The following is a 17,739-nucleotide window of genomic DNA, read 5'->3' as shown; positions in this document are numbered from 1 at the left end:
CAACATGCAAAACAAATGTGGTCCTCTTAGGCCCTACCGTTCTCGAGATATTCACAGAAAACTGTCCGCCCTACCCTTCAGAGGTTGAGTCCGGCAGAGGGGTGACAAATCAAAACAAAAATCAATGGTTCTGTGTCATCCTTGTGGGTCTACATGGCCACCAAGTTTTGTGCAGCCATCTGACTAAACCAATATAACCACTACACTAGCTAGGAAGTCATAATAATAACAACAAATCAATAATAACAATATGACATCAACAATGACAGCAAAGAGCTTTTCATATTAACAAAAGGCATATTACAGTTTTTTTCAGTTGCTAAAACACTACAACCCATTGGCTGAAGAAAGTTCTCAGTTGCTTGAACTCATTATGCTAATTGTTCAGTCTGTTGTCAATACCTTAAACCATTTCACATGTTACAGTTTTTTTCTGATTGCTTAAGCACATTTTTTGTAACTATGGCTTTTTTTGCAAAACTCTACACACAAATAGGAAAACCTTTCACCCAGTCAGCAAAACATTGTAGTTCTCTTGCAAAAGCTAACACGCCTTGCTTAACTCTTCACACCTTCGTAAAAATGGTGTTTTCGTATCAAACAGTAAATACAAGCCATCACAATAGTAAGCACACAATGTGCCAACTACGCACTGATGGTATGAATAAAAAACACATCTGGCTTTTGCTTTCTCTGTGCACAAGGTAGACTACGTCAGTTTAAGGTCATACTTTTGTCATAGTTCTGTAAACATACAGGGATCCAAACTTCAAGTATTGGTGTTTATTTACACACATCAAAACAAACACAAGTGTGTTTTTCCAAGTCAAAACACAAAATAGCAATGAGTGTGAATTTCACTGAAATCAGTCTACGTCGGGTCGTCTCTCTCAAAATTTCGTCTCCATCACATGCAACGTCCTAGTCCAAGGCACCGGGGAAGAATCCGTATCCAGGCCTGACGTGACAATATCCCCACATGTAGACTGATTTTTTTTGCCTGTAAAAAGGCTATTTCTTTCTCTTCTTACCCTTCCTCTTCCCCCTCCACATCCTCATCTTATCACTTATCTTCTACACAGCACACATTCCCACCTGGACAAGGGGAAAAGTGCTGTGAGAATCATGTTCTTTGATTTCTTAAGTGCTTTTAACACCATCCAGCCCCTCAGATTGGGAGACAAGCTCTTGCAGATGGGTGTGGGCGCCACCTGGTAACCTGGATTACAGATTACCTGACCGGCGACCACAGTTCGTCAGACTGAAGAACTGTCTCTCTGACACTGTGATCTGCAGCACCGGAGCGCCACAGGGAACTGTGCTCTCTCCAGTCCTGTTCACCCTGTACACATCTGACTTCTGCTACAACACCGAGTCATGCCACATGCAGAAGTTTTCTGATGATACTGCAATTGTGGGGTGTATCAGGAACGGGCAGGAGGAGGAGTACAGGAGCCTGGTGGAGGACTTTGTGCAATGGTGCAAACTCAATCATCTTCAACTTCAACACTTCAAAGACCAAGGAGATGGTGGTGGATTTCCGCAGGTCTAAGCCCACTCTGCTACCAGTTCACATTGATGGGGTCAATGTGGAGGTGGTTAGCACCTACAAGTATCTGGGTCTCCATCTGGACAATAAACTGGACTGGTCAGCCAACACTGATGCACTCTACAAGAAAGGGCAGAGCAGGCTGTACTTCCTGAGGAGGCTGCGGTCCTTCAATGTGTGCAGTAAGCTCCTCAGGATGTTCTACCAGTCTGTTGTTGCCAGCGTCCTCTTCTATGCAGTAGTATGCTGGGGTGGAAGCACAAGGAAGAAGGATGTGGGGCGAATTGACAGGCTGGTAAGGAAAGCTGGCTCTGTAGTGGGAGCTGAACTGGAGTGTATCACTTCACTATCTGACAAAAGGACCCTGAACAAACTGATCAACATCTTGGACAATGAGTGTCACCCACTCCACAGCACTATTGTTAAACAGAAGAGCCTGATCAGCTGGAGACTTTGCTCACTGCCTTGCACAACTGACAGACTGAGAAAGTCATTTGTCCCCAGGGCCATTGAACTGTTCAATGCCTCACTTAAGGGAAGAGGAGAGATAGACTTCTCTGCATAGTCTGTCTGCCTCTTCATCCCCTCCATGTTTGGTACTGTCTGTCCACTAGCCACTTGTACCACTGTCTTTATGCCTCACTGTTTGCGTGCTATATTAGCACATTAGCACATATGCATAACCCCCTCCATGCCACAGCCGAACTGTGGCCACACTTATACATTTTCTTAAATAGTTAAATATATAGATATATAGACTTTACTTTACTTTATTTCTGCATTGTTGCACTGTTGACTTACTCATTTGCACTATCACCATGACCACTATCACCATTGCACTACCACCATGACACTCATTCACACAGAGCACCTTACCATACCTTACTATGCACAGAGAATCACAGGCTCAGTCATTGCAACCGCCTCTGATTTATTAATCACCACTATGTGGATACTGTTTTTAGAATTTATTTAGATTAAGTGTTAGTATAATTTGTAATTTTGTTATTTGTATTTTAGTATATTTTTATATATTGTATTAAGTGTTAGTATAATTTGTATTTTAGTATATTTAGCATATTCTTTATCTTCTACTGTCCTTACTGCTTAGTTGTGTTTTTATATTATATACTTTAATTACTCTTCTGCTGTTAAAGAATGTGTTTGTCTTGTATGTATGCTGCTGAGACCTTGAATTTCCCCTGGGGATCAATAAAGTATCTATCTATCTATCTATCTATCTATCTATCTATCTATCTATCTATCATCTTGCTCCTCCTTGTCCTCTTCCTCTAACTTCACCTCCTTGTCCTTGTCATCCTCTCCCTCTCACTTCTTCACCTCCGCGTCCTCCTCCTCTTCTTCCTCCTACTTCTTCACCTCCACGTCCTATTCTTTGGCCTCCTCTAATTCTTACTCTTCTCACTCATCCTGCTCCCTCCATTGTACCCATTGTACATTACCTGTGGCATATTTATAGTGCTTAGGCTGATTGCAAAGTGAACTAATCTATCTATTACTAATTATTATAAAACAGTTTTCACATGAGAAAGTGTGCCAGAGAGCTGGTAAAATAGTGAAAATAATAGCCATACATGTGTATAGATTTCCTAGAAGTGTGTTGATCATTTGGAAATTGAGTGTAAAGCATGAGTTGTGTTTACAGTTCCGCAAAAAGAGTGCTGTGCAGTGAATTGTGCCTACAGTTGTGCAAAGTTTGTGTTACAAAATTGCAAACTGAGTGCAAAGCAGTGTTTGTGCTTTTAGTTTTGCGAACTCAGTGAGTGGTTTTGCTATAAGTATTAATAGTTTTAGAAATTGTGCTATAAGAATCACGGTTGTGTTTAAGCATTCAGAAAAAAACTGTAAAACATTTGCAGATCTCAGTTACAATTTTTTCCAAAACACATTATCATTCTCAAAACACATTCTGCACTCTAATGCACATGCATCCATACTGGTAAACACAAGTGGCAAAAATGAAATAGAAATAGACATACACATGTCATTGATTAAACACAACCACTCAAAATTGATTTCACTTGTTTCAAATGATGTGACAAAACTAATATAAGCCAGTTCAGAGAGCAAACAGGCTGTTGAAGGTGGGAATGAGAATGGATAAGAAACTATGTGAGGATGCGGATGAGTGCAAATGCAAGATGGGGGACGAGGAGGAAGGGGAGGATGGCAATAAAGAGGATTTTTATTGGACACTGTAGTACAGTGCATTGTAGGCTGTGTACTGTACAATACTGTAAACAAATCGTATGGCCCTGAACATTGTGCTTTCCATTTGTTTACAGTACTGACTGCTCAATAGATTTTGACTGGTTGCAAGTTCATATCAACAAAGAACAAGAATCAAACTACAAGTTTGTGAGATGCAGGGTAGGCTACTGTAAAAATAGGGGTACAAAGAGGAGGAAGAACAAAAAAAGGCAAAGAGCAAAGCAAAGTAGTAATTTCTACTTGATGTTTTCGTTCATCAAAAGACAATGACGGAAAATATTAAATTTGTTTTGAGATTAAACCTGTACTTCTCCCTGAGAACTATATGTTTTGAACAATGTGTTTTCTATTTACTGGTGTATTGTTTACTGACTGCTTGATAGTGTATATCATTTTGATCATTTTGTTTATGATTTGAGAGCAGTGTTTGATTTTGAGCACAGGTAAAAACTGTTTTGAAGCTAAGTTGATTTTGAGCACAGGAAAATCTGTTTTGAGGTGAAAGTTTCATTTTGAGCACAAGTAAAACTGGTGCTTGAAGCTGAGGTTTTGTGTTTAATGTTTTAAGAAAATGGGGCAAGGTTTCAGAAATTGTGTTTAAGCAATTAAGAAAAACTGTAAAACCATAACTGTAAGAATTAATTGAAAGCAAGGTGAACAGATGAGTCTAAACATTTCTTGAGAGTGGTCCTATGGTTAATGGCAGGTTAATGGTCCAGGCATCTTTGGATTGTTAAGTGCTACCAGCGCCCTGGTTTCTCAACTGGTGCAGGCAACCATGCACTGGTGTCTCTCAACAGCTGCAGTTTTGGTTGAAGCTGGCACGCCTGCATACTTCAAAACAAACAAGTCTGTGACCACAACGGACAGTCGGACAAGTCTGACACTAGATGCAAAGTAGAGAATAGAATATGAATGAATCCAGGCACAATTACAGGTATGTTCACATTTAAGATCATAGGCTGTGGCATAAATAATAAGTAAAAATCTGACAACTTTCACTTGTATTGGAGTAATATTTGACAAGGTGTATCTATACTTTAACTTAAGTAAAGGAATTGTGTACTTTGTCCACCTCTGTGCATACAGTATGTAAACACACACACAGTACATTGGCACCATACCTTAACTCACTACAGTCACTAGATGGCAGCAACGACTTGTATGGGAAAATACGTTTTGTAGATGTTCTGCAGTTGAATTTCTGCCTGACAGCTTTGATAATTCATCTTAACTGGAGCAAGAGTTAGTCCTTTAAACATCAAAGAATATTATCTAACCACTAGGCCTACAGTATTAAATCGTAGTCTCGGCCTGCGGAAGAATGTTGCTGCCACGCCAGAAAAATAATCAGTTGGCCATCACGTTCATGTGAAATGTTTGTCATAAACTTTGAAAATGTTTTTGCGTTTAAAAAATATATTTTGACTTTATAACAATATATTTTTCTGCAACACTGCACCGTGGTGCAATGAACTAAGACATGACATTCAGATAAAGTGATTTTAATTTGTTTTTTATATGAGGCCTTAAATGTCAGTTTTGGTCCAAGAGGTGACAACGACTGTTTCGGACACAGTTGCTGAGTCACTCGTTGAGCCCGTATGAACTATGAAGCAGCTTTATCTTGACCTATTTGTCCTTCAAATGGCCAAAATTATATGTTGGAGATAAATGAGAACTAGTTTATGGAGGTTGATGTGGTAGGTGAAGAGTAGGCTACAGAATAAATATCAAATTAATGTAGGCTACTGTAGGCTACCAAGGAAAGAGCTGATGCTGGGCTATTAGCTAAACGACAGCAGAATGTGGAATGAATTAAGAACATCAAGACCATCATCAAGCAATAAAAATGTTGCTCTTAACTGAAATGCTCAGAAATAAATTAAATGGCCCAGACGTGGATAATTCTAAATTCTACATATAGTAGACCTATATCGGGCTACTAGGCTACTAAAAATACCTGAGGCCAATAGACCTGTCTGTGGCGATTAGATGTTCTTTTCGATCAAAAAACTGACTGATGTTTTCAGTTTTCCTTTATCTTTGTATGGGCCTAAATGCAGAGACTGTGATCTTGAAATCTTGTGATACGTTCTCCGGGGGAATGAATGCAAGAGCCTCAACGGTGAAGACTCTCAGGTGTTTCGCTTGAAGCGCATGCGCGTCCGGGTGCATCCAGGTGTAGTCAGCGATGCAAAGCCCTCGTGCAGCCATCAGTTGCAGTTTTTCGGCAGGACTTGCAGATCTATCCATGCAGATGTCTTTACTAGACAGGCTAGACTGGCGGGTAAGTTTTTGTAGACTCAAATAATGAATGAATTATGAATGGTGGCATGATTGCTCAACGTTTATAACCTCGTTTAAGCTGATTGTGTCAATGGGATACAATTATTGTAGCCTAACTGGCCAACTTGTCGAAACAATATAATTTCCATAGGCCTAAGCTTATTGCTATTTAGGGTATTTTACCTAGAGTAGATTAGTGTAAGCGCATGTCAGCATATTGCATGTCAGTCGTTAAGAAAAATGAAAACAGGTGTTGTGGTAAAGCAACAATGCAACAATAGTGGAGCGGAGAAGATACTTTAAAATGACTATATATATTGAATATTGAAATAGGGCCCGCGTAGCGAAGAATTCATGGTTCAGAGTCAGTCAGGAGGCAATTGACGTATAGTCTATATGAAACACTAACTGACTTTGACAATCGATAAGGTGTTCAAATTAGGCCTATTCTTTTTTGCAAATACCGTTGCTGTTTTGCATAATTTTAGAGATAATCCTTCCAGATCTTTGTGGTTTAAATCAAATGCTTAACATTTTAAAGGCTATCCCCCAGCAGATAAAATAGGCTGCTTTGGAAGAGGAAGGACACTGTATGATTTAGCTTATTTAATTTAGTTGTCCAACGGAGACATAGGCCTATTGTTATATAGGCATAGTGATAAATATATCGCTTTTCTAGGCTACTATACATATCTGAAAAGTCGTTGTTATTAGGCTACTATTGTCATTATTATTGTTGTTGTTGCGGTTGGTGTTTGTGTTGTTATTACTACTATTATTATGATTGGCCTATTATTAGTATCTCTACAATAGTTTACTACAACGCCCACATATTAATATTACATTACATATTAATTAACGATTATTTATAAACGGAAGGCCTACTCTTAATTTTCGCCTAAAGGCTTGTAAAAATAAAGTTGAAATGTGCTATTTTAATTAATGTATAATTAATGATGAATGACGATTACCAGACATAAGCAGTGAGATATATTATCCAGTGGAAGAGCCACACGTTCTCCTTTTCTTAATATATAGCCTGTGTGCGTGTGTGTGTGTGTGTGTGTGTGTGTGTGTGTGTGTGTGTGTGTGTGTGTGTGTGTGTGATACACAAACAGTTAATTTACAAAATACCAAAGATGATCCCCAGTTAAGTCAAATAGATAAATCCACAAAATGACCACAAAAGTGCCTAAATGGAATCAATCCCAGTGTTGGCCTGCATGGCAGATAAAACAGGTTGATACAAATAGTAAGATACCTTCTGAATTAATTAGTGGTTCCATGGGCTAATGTGAATGAGTGTTCTTGCATTCAAATAAGAAATGTTTGGTATAGGCAAATTAAATGACTTGAAACCAACAACATCGACCAAAGACCACTATAAAGGCATTCGCTGCTGAATAAAGCATACGACTAGCTTTATAAACGACAGTTTACCTAAATCTGGTTTTATCTGCAAGTCGAATGCAACACATTGTTCCATTTCTTATTAGTTCATTTGTGAGCAATCTTTGTAGGCTACTTATCGAAGTAGACGGACAGTGAATTTATTGGTCCTCCAGTGTTGCTATAGCCAATGGGCGATATATTTCCTTGCGTTACGCATGACATCATCGGAGGGTCACGCCTACTTGTAGTGGCAATGCAAATATAGCGTAGATCTGAAGCGTTTTATCAGGAGTTAGAAGTTCCGTGGGATTGAACCGAAACTCGTTGGCCGTCAGAGGGAGTCGAGTTTCTCATTTCTGCAGTACAGCAGTTTTGGTGTCACTTGTCTCTGCAGCTTCCTTGTAAGCACCGGGCTCATCTTTTTAGGCTACTCATTGCGAGCAGCGTTGGGATTTGTGCCTCACTGATAGCACAACTCTTCATAAAGAATATTTTTTTTAGTTACAGAAACTGTGTCTCGTGACTTAGAACAAGTTGATGCCTGTTTACATTGAACAAATACTCAAACTATCTGGATTAAGGATTCGAGGACAACCAGCTCTTCAGTCTTGTTTATCGACTTGAAATTCGGCTGTCTAAACATGTTGTGGAAACTAGCAGATAACGTAAAGTACGAGGAGGACTGTGAGGTAAGTGGACCTAAAACTTTAAACAGACTGGTTGAATAAGTTTTGAATGGAGTCGACATTTTTAATAGATGAAGCTGCAAATGGTGGTAACCTAGGAGGTTGTAACCACCGCGGATAGACCGACTAACTCTCATCAGACAAACATGCTGGCCATCATCAGTTGCATAAAGTTTTTGCAGTTATGGTTCATGGTTCACAATTTTTTACCTTGGCCTGCATTAAAAAGAATTAGGCCTATGTTTGAAAAAATAAAAATAAATAAATAAAAAGTCGAAACTCTCCAGTTGCATCTCCTCTAAGCCGAAACTTTAACAGCTTACAATAAAATAACTTCTAAAAATGGAAAACACGATAACAATGCAATGTGACCATTGTCTACTAATTTGTTAAGCACCAGTTTTGTTTTCCAAGTTCCCGTCTTGACGATCGAAACAGCACATTTCTCTGATAATCTGGTAACGTTTACCAGACTTTTTTTTTTCTTATTCATAATTTTCTTTTTTATTGTCTTGTGAATTTGTCTTGCTTCTTCGTATATTTGCTTAGAGAGAAGTAGGCTAGTCCTCGTAAGAAGGACTGACAGCCAACATAAAGCTAGGTCAGGCTGACAACCCACTATCACTCACGGACAAATGGCTGTTTTGGCAGCATTCGTTTATTTATTAGGCGACAACTTCATTGTTATACCTTCATCCAAGAAACTGTGTGGTCATTGGGTTGCCTGAAACAGTTAAGACTTGTTATGTTTCTCTGACACTTAGTCTAAACTGCACCGACTTGTTGAGGACAGTTTGATCCGTAAATTTCGCGCATTGCAACACACCCAATAAAAGCAACCATTCCATTGTACATTCTGGTTTCCCGTGAAAAGGAAGTCAAATATAGCCTATCCTACTTTGGGCTGACTGACTTTACAGACCAATAACAAATGTAGAGCCTAAATAAATAAAATAAAAAATAGTTCTAAATGCGACGTAGATTTACTGTTCATTTAGGCCTAGGCCTACTTCATCTCTAAATTAACATATTGCCTCACTTGAATTATTTGAGTTTCGACATGACACTGTATCTGTCGTCGTTAAATCGAATAAAATATATACATCGAAAAAGTAGGCCTGGGAATATTTTAGGATGGTCAAATAATTGAATGTCAAATCATTGACTGTTATATATATATATATATATATATATATATATATATTTTTCCCTATCGTTCCTGAGGTTGCCCCTAATATTATTGATCTATTTACCTTTATTTCAGGAAAGACATGATGGCAGTAGTAATGGAAACCCAAGATTACCACACTTGCCCGCCGTGAGCCAGCATCTCTATAGCCCGGCACCATCTCTGTCGCATTCAGGCAGCTCCGACTTCCAGCCGCCGTACTTCCCTCCCCCCTACCAACCTCTGTCGTATCCTCAGTCCAGCGACCCTTATTCCCACATTAGCGACCCTTTCAATATCAACTCTTTACACCAGTCTCCAGCATCCACCCAGCAGCAGTCATGGCCTGGTCGTCAGAGCCAGGAGATTGGACCACGCGGCGGCCTCGCCAGCCAGATACTCGGCCTGGAGGGTGGCTCGTCCGGGGTGAGAAGAGAAGGGTTTCGACGACCGGAGCTTTTACCTCCTCATGTTCAAGGCATCGACTCTATTGGAGAGAACATGGGGCTGCATGAGATGGGTCACGGTTTAGACGATGTTCAGGTGGGTGTTTATAACCTCTTAACCATATTAACTTTGATTGATGCTAATGAATAAAGCATGTCTTGGGAAAATTAAAGATGTTTGGCAAAAAGGCCCAAATTCTTCGCCCAGCTATTTGTATGTTGATATCCAGCATCTGTGTTCTCTTCAGTGGATAGCCACAGTGTGATGAACAAAACTGTACTTTTCTTACAGCATGTGGATGATCACAGTATTGTAATGGCAGACCAGACAGTCATCAAAAAAGGTTTGTTTCAAGCTGTTTATTGGGTTTTGCTTTATTGCTGTTAGAAATATCAATTAGTCTAAGTTATTCAGTAGAAAATTAAGAAAACTATGAAGCTGAAAACACTATGCACCAGTATTTGCTGCACAAGAATACAATATATGTATCAGGCCTACTCATTTTGGTTTAATGATGCAACAAGTGACAGAAAAGGAACCCCAAAGTGCAGTGTGGTGAAAACAGAGTTGCCTTTATATTGTAAATATAATAAATACATTAATCATATTAGAGAGCACCAATCTGACTTTCTAGCCAGCACTTCAGTTTTTGTTCTTTTTGTTGTGGCATACTGCATGAAAAAAGTCTGGAGCACATCTACCGATACTTGTTCAGGGGGATTGTGAGGAGTTGTGGTTGTTGTAGTTCATATGTATATCCTTTTTAGTCAGGTGGTGCATTTCAATAATCTTAGCCTGATCCCGAGTGCATTCTAGCTCCAAAGAGAAATAGGTGTGCTGATTCAGCCAGGTAGAATTCTTTGAAAATGATAGGCTAGCTGACTGACACGCTCTGAGGGTTGGGCAATCTTTAAGACACTGTGTTGAAGTCCAAAAGACTCCTAAACGTTTTGTTGTTGAGAACGGTGATCTCTGCTCTTTTCAATTTTCACTGAAGGGCTGTCACAGGGTTTAGTTTACTGCTTTCTCACGTACACGCAAGACACACACCCAGAGACATGATCTCACACACACATACATACAATTCCACAAGGATAGTTTTCAGGCAGGTATGCTTGGGGTGTGGTACTTAAAATCAGAAAGTCATGTCTGTCTTTTGATCTGACTTGGAAGATTTCTCTGCAAGAACTAGCCAAGACGTTTTTTGGCCTGGGCTTCGATTGATGAATATAAAAAATGCATGCTGTTTTGTTTTGTAATTATCTGAAGGACTTCTAACAGATGTATAAATGAATGGATAATTAATTGAGATTTTAAAAATAATTACTGTGAGAATATGCTTATCTGATGCAATTGAACTGTCATGGTATGTTTTCCTTGGACCACAATTTCTTGTGTATCCCACTAAATATAATATAGTTTAATCTTTTTTTTTGTCTTACACAAAATTGCAATAATACAACAATAATAATAAGCACACAATAAAAGCACATCAAGACATGCTGATATTTCCTATGATAATTATAGATGCTGTGACATTACAGATATGCAGAATAAGATACTTTATTTAACGTCACACACAGAGTTAGACATATTTTACATTTGCTATTTTTTGTATGTGGTTTAGTATGGTCAACCGAGTGCTAAAAGCACACAGGGAGTTTTATCCTAGTGACTAATAATGAACCTGCTCCCTTGTGATTCTTGTCTCAGTATTAGGACTAAGAAGTGGCAGGAACCATGATCGCTTACAGAAGACTTATTTTGAGGGTGGCTTTCTTGCGGGTGAGGATTAAAGTACTTGGCGTGTGTGTTTGCCAGTAGTCAGATCATATGTCTTGAGAGCCAAATACCTAAACGATGCTGCATTGCTGTGGTGTACCTGAAAAGACAACCCAAGTTTGTGAGGTGAACGGTCTTGGGCAAGTGTGATATTCCATCAGCGGTGTAATAGTTGCTCTCCAAGACACATGGGAATACCCCCCTCTCTCCCACCTCCTGCTCCCTAGAGGAATGATGTGTTGGAAGCTTGTCCATGATATTGACAATTGTACTCAAAATATTAGCTTTAGGTGCACTGTGAAATGTTAGCTTGGGCAGTGTTTAGGTTTTGTGTGTGATGGTAATGTCCTCATAAAAGATTGCTTTATAGGTATTTTATCATGCATGTCTTTTTGTCGATTTCACTTGGCAGTTTGGACCTCAGCTGAAGTGGGCTATACATAGTTGTATGGTTGCAAACTATAAAGCTGTTTGTGCCGTTGACCACATATCACATTTCGGAACCTATATTTTAGTCATTTACCCTCATGATCATTTTTAAATTATTAGTGACAGCTATTGAGAGTGAAAGGTGAAAAAATTGTGGTAGTAAGGATTCACTTCGAGGGGCACCTCTCCATGCTCAGTCTTACTCAACATTTTTATCTGCAGTCCAAGGGGCTGAAAGTTTAGCTTATTTACAATCTTACATCCTTCCCTCCCAGGCCCAGTGTCTCTGCCAAAGGGGAACGCCCTTGGGCTACCCTTCCAGAAGGAGCAGCTGCTGGGCATGGTGTCCAACCCCACAGAGGTCTTCTGCTCGGTGCCTGGACGTCTCTCTCTGCTCAGCTCTACGTCCAAGTACAAAGTGACGGTGGCGGAGGTGCAGCGGCGCCTGTCTCCCCCCGAGTGTCTCAACGCTTCCCTGTTGGGGGGTGTTCTGCGAAGGTGAGTCAGGTCAATGTGTGCACAATGTTAGCTGCGGCTGAAACTTGAACTGTTGAACAGATTTTCCTCGAAGAACTAGTGACAAAAGTAGCTCACGTAATTATGTAGACTGTACGTGCGCGTCTGTACAATGCTCAAATGCAATCACAGTCATAAGCACTGTATATTCATGGTCTTACCCATTTTGGCCATCTATATTTCATCCTCTGGTCAGATTCCAAATAAAACTAATTCAATTGACTGTGGAGCTTTCATAAAGACTTAAAACAGTGACCTTATATGTTTAAATATTTACACATCGTTTATAGGAAGTAGTTTATTTACATATTTTAAGGTGTATGTGTGTGTGTGAAGTATCATATGAAGTGAAGTATCATATTTACATTTGTGACATGAGAATACATATGTCTTATTTAAGGTTGTGTATTGGGATTATGTAGCATTAGCATCAGTGTGTCTTGGGAGTGTGAGTGTTTGCAGTGTGTGTTAGGAGTTGCTTGGCTGATTATGATTGTTGCAGAGCAGTTGACCTTGTGCCCCATATGTCAACAGTCAGTTGCTGTGGGGGCTACAGTAGAGATTGTGGGGTGGGGATGGTGTGTGGGTGGGTGTGTGTGTGTTTGGGGGTTGGGGGTGGGGGGTATATATCCCCCTGACCAGAATCTGTGTTTTTGCTAAGAGAGCACGATTTCCCTCTCCCATGTGCCCCCTGCTATACAGACACACACACACAAGCACACAAGCACACACACACACATAAGCACACCCTCACTCTGAGGCCCTGTAAAGTAGGTCACACAGTGACATAAGAGGAGGATGAGGGGGGCTTGGGAGGGTCGCTCACACGCTTCCCCAAAGATGCTGCTCTGTGCCACTCACCACGGAGAGTGCGAGGCCCGGGCATCAGTCATGTGGAAAAACGAATCGGCCACAGCAAGTGGGGAATCTCTGTGTGCGATTGTGCATGTTTTTGAGTGTGGAAAAAAAAAGAGAAAAAAAAGCTAAACACAAAACAATGTTGGACTAAAGCATCATTCCCATCAGCGTTCGTTAGGTCAAAAAAACATCCTTTTGTCTGTCTTTTGTCTGCTGCAGCTGACCCGTCGACTGGGCTCCTTCTCTTATTTCTCTGTCGTCTCCGTTACTGATATCAGCCCCAGGGCACCATGTTTTGCAAGAGATATTTAAGGAGGAGGATAAGGAGTTTCATTCAGCATAATGTGTAAATAAAGAATAAGCCTGACATGTCGTAATGCTTTGCAGTGCATATGTCTTTCGTTGGGGTAATGTTTAGTTTGTTTGTGACTCTCGCAGTGGTCTCATTTCCTTCATCATTTCATTGTTTCACAGGGCCAAATCGAAGAATGGTGGACGGTCCCTGAGAGAGAAGCTGGATAAAATCGGACTGAACCTGCCAGCCGGACGGAGGAAGGCTGCCAACGTCACACTGCTCACTGCACTAGTAGAAGGTACACCATATCATGTCTAATAATACTGAAACTTCTGTTTTATCATTAATCTGTACACTCTCATGCTACTGGTTCTTCTGGAATAAAGACATGTATGCTTTTGTGACAGTGCAATAGGAGGTATGCGAACATAGCACAACCTACACATAGTAACAGTGCTGGGATCGTAGGGTTTGTTGGTGTTGTTCGGATGACTGTTCATTTAGCTATGTGTTTCTAATTAGCTTCTCACTGTCCTCCTTCCATCTATAATTTTAAACAGATAAAGCCATTGCCTATTTTGTGGCTCTGTTCAGGCAGACACTGGCACAACTATATGCCAGTGATGGCAACGTCTAAAATGTCTGCCCCTAATGTTTAGTGGTAAATAACTAACAGCCTACTCAGAACTTGACGAACCGGAAAGCAAACTGATAAGGAGAGTTGTGCAAATCTGCCGTGTGTTTTGAAAGATGTAATTGTTAAAGCAAAGTTAAAGATGCTAGGCAGCCCATGTCAGGTACCCCCACTCTTTTGTCACTAAGAAGCATGTGAGGATCATATAGAGCCTTCTGATGTGTTCCTCTGATAAAAGGCAGCGCTGTTCGTTCTCTTCACTGACATTTGTCTTCGTTCTCTGGAACACATCCAAGTAATGATTCATAAGTGATCGGGACTTTCTTACTGGGATCACGAGTCTGCGAGAGCCTCCAGCCACATGTAATACTGTGGAGTTTTATTTATTTATTTATTTATTTATCTCCTATTGCTCTTCCATGGCATTCTGTGCCATGGACAAGGCAGCGGGGACATGACTGGGAGGCTGTGTTATTTAAAGACCTTCAAAGCTGAAGCGAGACTTATTATCACGTGTTTGTTTGCCAAGAGGAGAGGCTGACCTTAAAGATGGAGAAAGTGATGTGCGTGTCTATCAATAAGTCGCTCTGTGGGCTCCGTAGGCCGCTCAGACGCCTGTGGCCACAGAAGCCCATTAAGAGTGTACAGGATGACTCCGCCAACCCCCAATGCTCAGAGGGTGTTATCATCTCTGAACACCACCCCCCCCCCCCCCACCCCCACACACACACCCAAAGAAACACACACACATACATACACTTAGCCTCAGCAACAGAGACGAATAACTGATTTGTTCAATCAGCACTTGGTATGCCTCTCTGAATCTTGAGGCAAAGACATATGGCTTGGTGATATGGGCTTACATCCTGGTAGTCAGGAAAGTTGCTCAGACCCTAACTTTGTTTCTGTCTCTGCTTGTGTGCAGGAGAGGCCGTGCACCTTGCCAGAGATTTCGGCTATGTGTGCGAGACAGAGTTTCCGGCAAAAGCCGTGGCAGAGTACCTTGGCCGACCACATGTGGAACGTAATGAAATCAACTCCCGCAAAAACATGCTCCTGGCTGCCAAGTAAGTCCCCATGTGAATGACTGATTCTTACAATGCCTCATCCATTAATCCTATGTGTAGTCTGCAATACATGTTGCAATTGAATGAAATCCACATACAATATTTGAATATGTTTTCAGTGTTTTACTGTTTTGCCCTCAGATTACCACTGCTTTGTGTTTAAAGCTGTAGCACCTCATCGCAGTGTAGAGACTAATTCATTAGTGACCAATTGAATTACTGCATACACATACAAATTGTACAAATGTCTCTCCAGTGTAAAGCGAGTGTTTTTGTACAGTATTGTGAGTATGCTTTTCCTCTTCTCTGTTCAGACAAATCTGTAAGGAGTTCACTGACCTGCTGAGTCAGGACCGCTCCCCGCTGGGGAACTCTCGTCCCGCGCCTATCCTGGAGTCGGGCATCCAGGGCTGTTTGACCCACTTCAGCCTCATCACCCACGGCTTCGGATCCCCAGCCATCTGCGCCGCCATGACTTCGCTGCAGAATTATCTGAACGAGGCGCTCAAACAGGTGGACAAAATGTACCTGAGCTCGGGCAGCGACACGCAAGGCTCGTCCGACGGCGGCAGCAAAAGCTCGGAGAAGATGGAGAAACACAGGAAGTGAGGGACCCCAAGCACTCCCCCACACCCCCCACGCCTCCGGACAGGAAATAGACTGTCACTCCGACTCTTACTTTGTTGCGTTTTAAACCACATTACAAACTTGTCACGTGTTTGTCGTTGTTTGCTATTTCAGTTTTAGGTCCTGATTTTGTTCATTTGTCACGCACCTACCCTCCAAGTCTGTGATAGCCATTTTTTCCCTTGACATTGTTTGAAATGAAAAAAGACATTTAACACTTCTTTTTGTCTGTCGGTTCGGTCTCATTGAAGCTCTCTGGGTCCCACGTGTGCAAGTGGTCGACAGATTTTTATGCAACAATAGTGGCCTTTGGGCACTCTTTTTTTGGCAAAGGACAGGCTTACTTTCCCGAGGACATCATTTCAAGATGGCTGGCTGCGTCAGTCTCTCTCATACTTTGATTGGGTGTGTGTGTGTGTGTGTGTGTGTGTGTGTGTGTGTGTGTGTGTGTGTGAGGTGGGCACGCAGTTTCCTCTGGCTTTTCCTCAAAGGTGCTGATTCCGTATTGGACGCGCAGAGAACTGATGCTGTATTTTCAGAAGACGTTATTTGTTCTTTGCTTGTACTTTCAAATGTCTTCATTGGCAACAGTGTTATTGTGTTTTTGACCATGGGAGTGATATAAGTTGTTGAATGCGAGATTGAAGTGTATGCATGGGTGTGAATGAATTCAAATATGTATTAATTAATACCTAATAAGAATGATGAAAAGTATATGTCATGGTAAGAGCAACATTGTCATCAGTAAAAGGTGAAATGAAATTAATTTTCTTTGTGGAATTAAATTATCTGGAACTGTAGTCATAGACATTCAAAGATTTAAAAAAGTACCCGTGAGTGCTAATATAAATGAATAGAAAGCCATTTGTTGTATGCATGTATGTCTGTATGTATATACATTTGTATATATGTCTTTTTAAAGGAGTGCTTTTAATTAGAAATAAGACAAAAACTGAGGATTTTTTCACTTACCTTGACCTGAATGTAAATATTTTCTAATTTATGTTGTAATTTAATGTGATCTGTAAATATTGGTACATTGCTGGTGTAAGGTTTAACTTTTTCAAATGTGTTAAACTTTTGTAAATGGGTTAGTTTTTTACCCTTTAGTGACTAGACAATGGGAATGATATGCTTCCCATGTATGTGTAAACTTTCAAAGGTACTGGGGCAAAAAAGAATAAAAACTTGATGCTGTTTCTAATGTCATGTGTCAGAGTTCTGCCATTTTGGATTGTTTACTTACTAACATGAATATAGATATAGAACTGTTGCAGAAATGTTCACTTCGATAGCCATTCAGCACTTTCAGTGAAGCATGCCATGGAGGATTTGGTGCCAAACGTGTGTGTGGAGATTTTATCTAAGTAAATGGCAAACCAAGCAACTGTAGGAACATCAGTATCTGATATTTCCGAGCAGCATTGAAAAGCATTACAGAGACTAATTGTAATTATGGTTTGTGGTTATAATTTTCAGTTGCACATGAATGATATCTTAGGGTCTTTTTCCTTTCAAAGAAAGTCTGACGTTTCCTCTAACATAAGCAATTCCTAAAGTCAATTTAAATGGTCGTTCACTTTACAGTGGTGTATTATTTTGCCACGACATAGTTTTAGACTATTCATTGTAACCACATTTTGAATAACAACATAGCTTTACTATTATTGTGACTTGATGACATCTGTCTTAAAGTATTATTTCAAAATCTTGACAAATGGCAGATCATTGCCTAGATTAACATGGCTTTATGGTACATAAAGAAACA

General features: G+C 40.4%; 1 protein-coding gene across 4 annotated transcripts; it reads left to right on the top strand.

Annotated features, from left to right (window-relative positions):
- The first annotated feature begins 6,029 nt into the window (after window positions 1-6,029).
- On the top strand, window positions 6,030-17,175 carry tfap2c (transcription factor AP-2 gamma (activating enhancer binding protein 2 gamma)). Of its 4 annotated transcripts, none has more exons than XM_048256001.1 (8): window positions 6,030-6,071; window positions 9,413-9,859; window positions 10,055-10,106; window positions 11,477-11,548; window positions 12,250-12,472; window positions 13,823-13,941; window positions 15,203-15,344; window positions 15,659-17,175. In XM_048256001.1, the coding sequence occupies exons 1-8, from the start codon at window positions 6,036-6,038 to the stop codon at window positions 15,951-15,953; spliced, it is 1,386 nt and encodes a 461-aa protein (XP_048111958.1). In that variant the 5' UTR covers window positions 6,030-6,035; the 3' UTR covers window positions 15,954-17,175. The 4 variants fall into 4 exon arrangements, with proteins under 4 accessions (XP_048111958.1, XP_048111960.1, XP_048111957.1 ...); XM_048256000.1 differs by lacking the exon at window positions 6,030-6,071 and adding an exon at window positions 7,747-8,151; XM_048256003.1 differs by lacking the exon at window positions 11,477-11,548.
- Window positions 17,176-17,739: the final 564 nt, after the last annotated feature.

The sequence above is a fragment of the Alosa alosa genome, chromosome 10 (assembly GCF_017589495.1).
Source record: "Alosa alosa isolate M-15738 ecotype Scorff River chromosome 10, AALO_Geno_1.1, whole genome shotgun sequence".
NCBI lineage: Eukaryota > Metazoa > Chordata > Actinopteri > Clupeiformes > Clupeidae > Alosa > Alosa alosa.
This window is presented reverse-complemented; position numbering and strand designations above follow the sequence as displayed.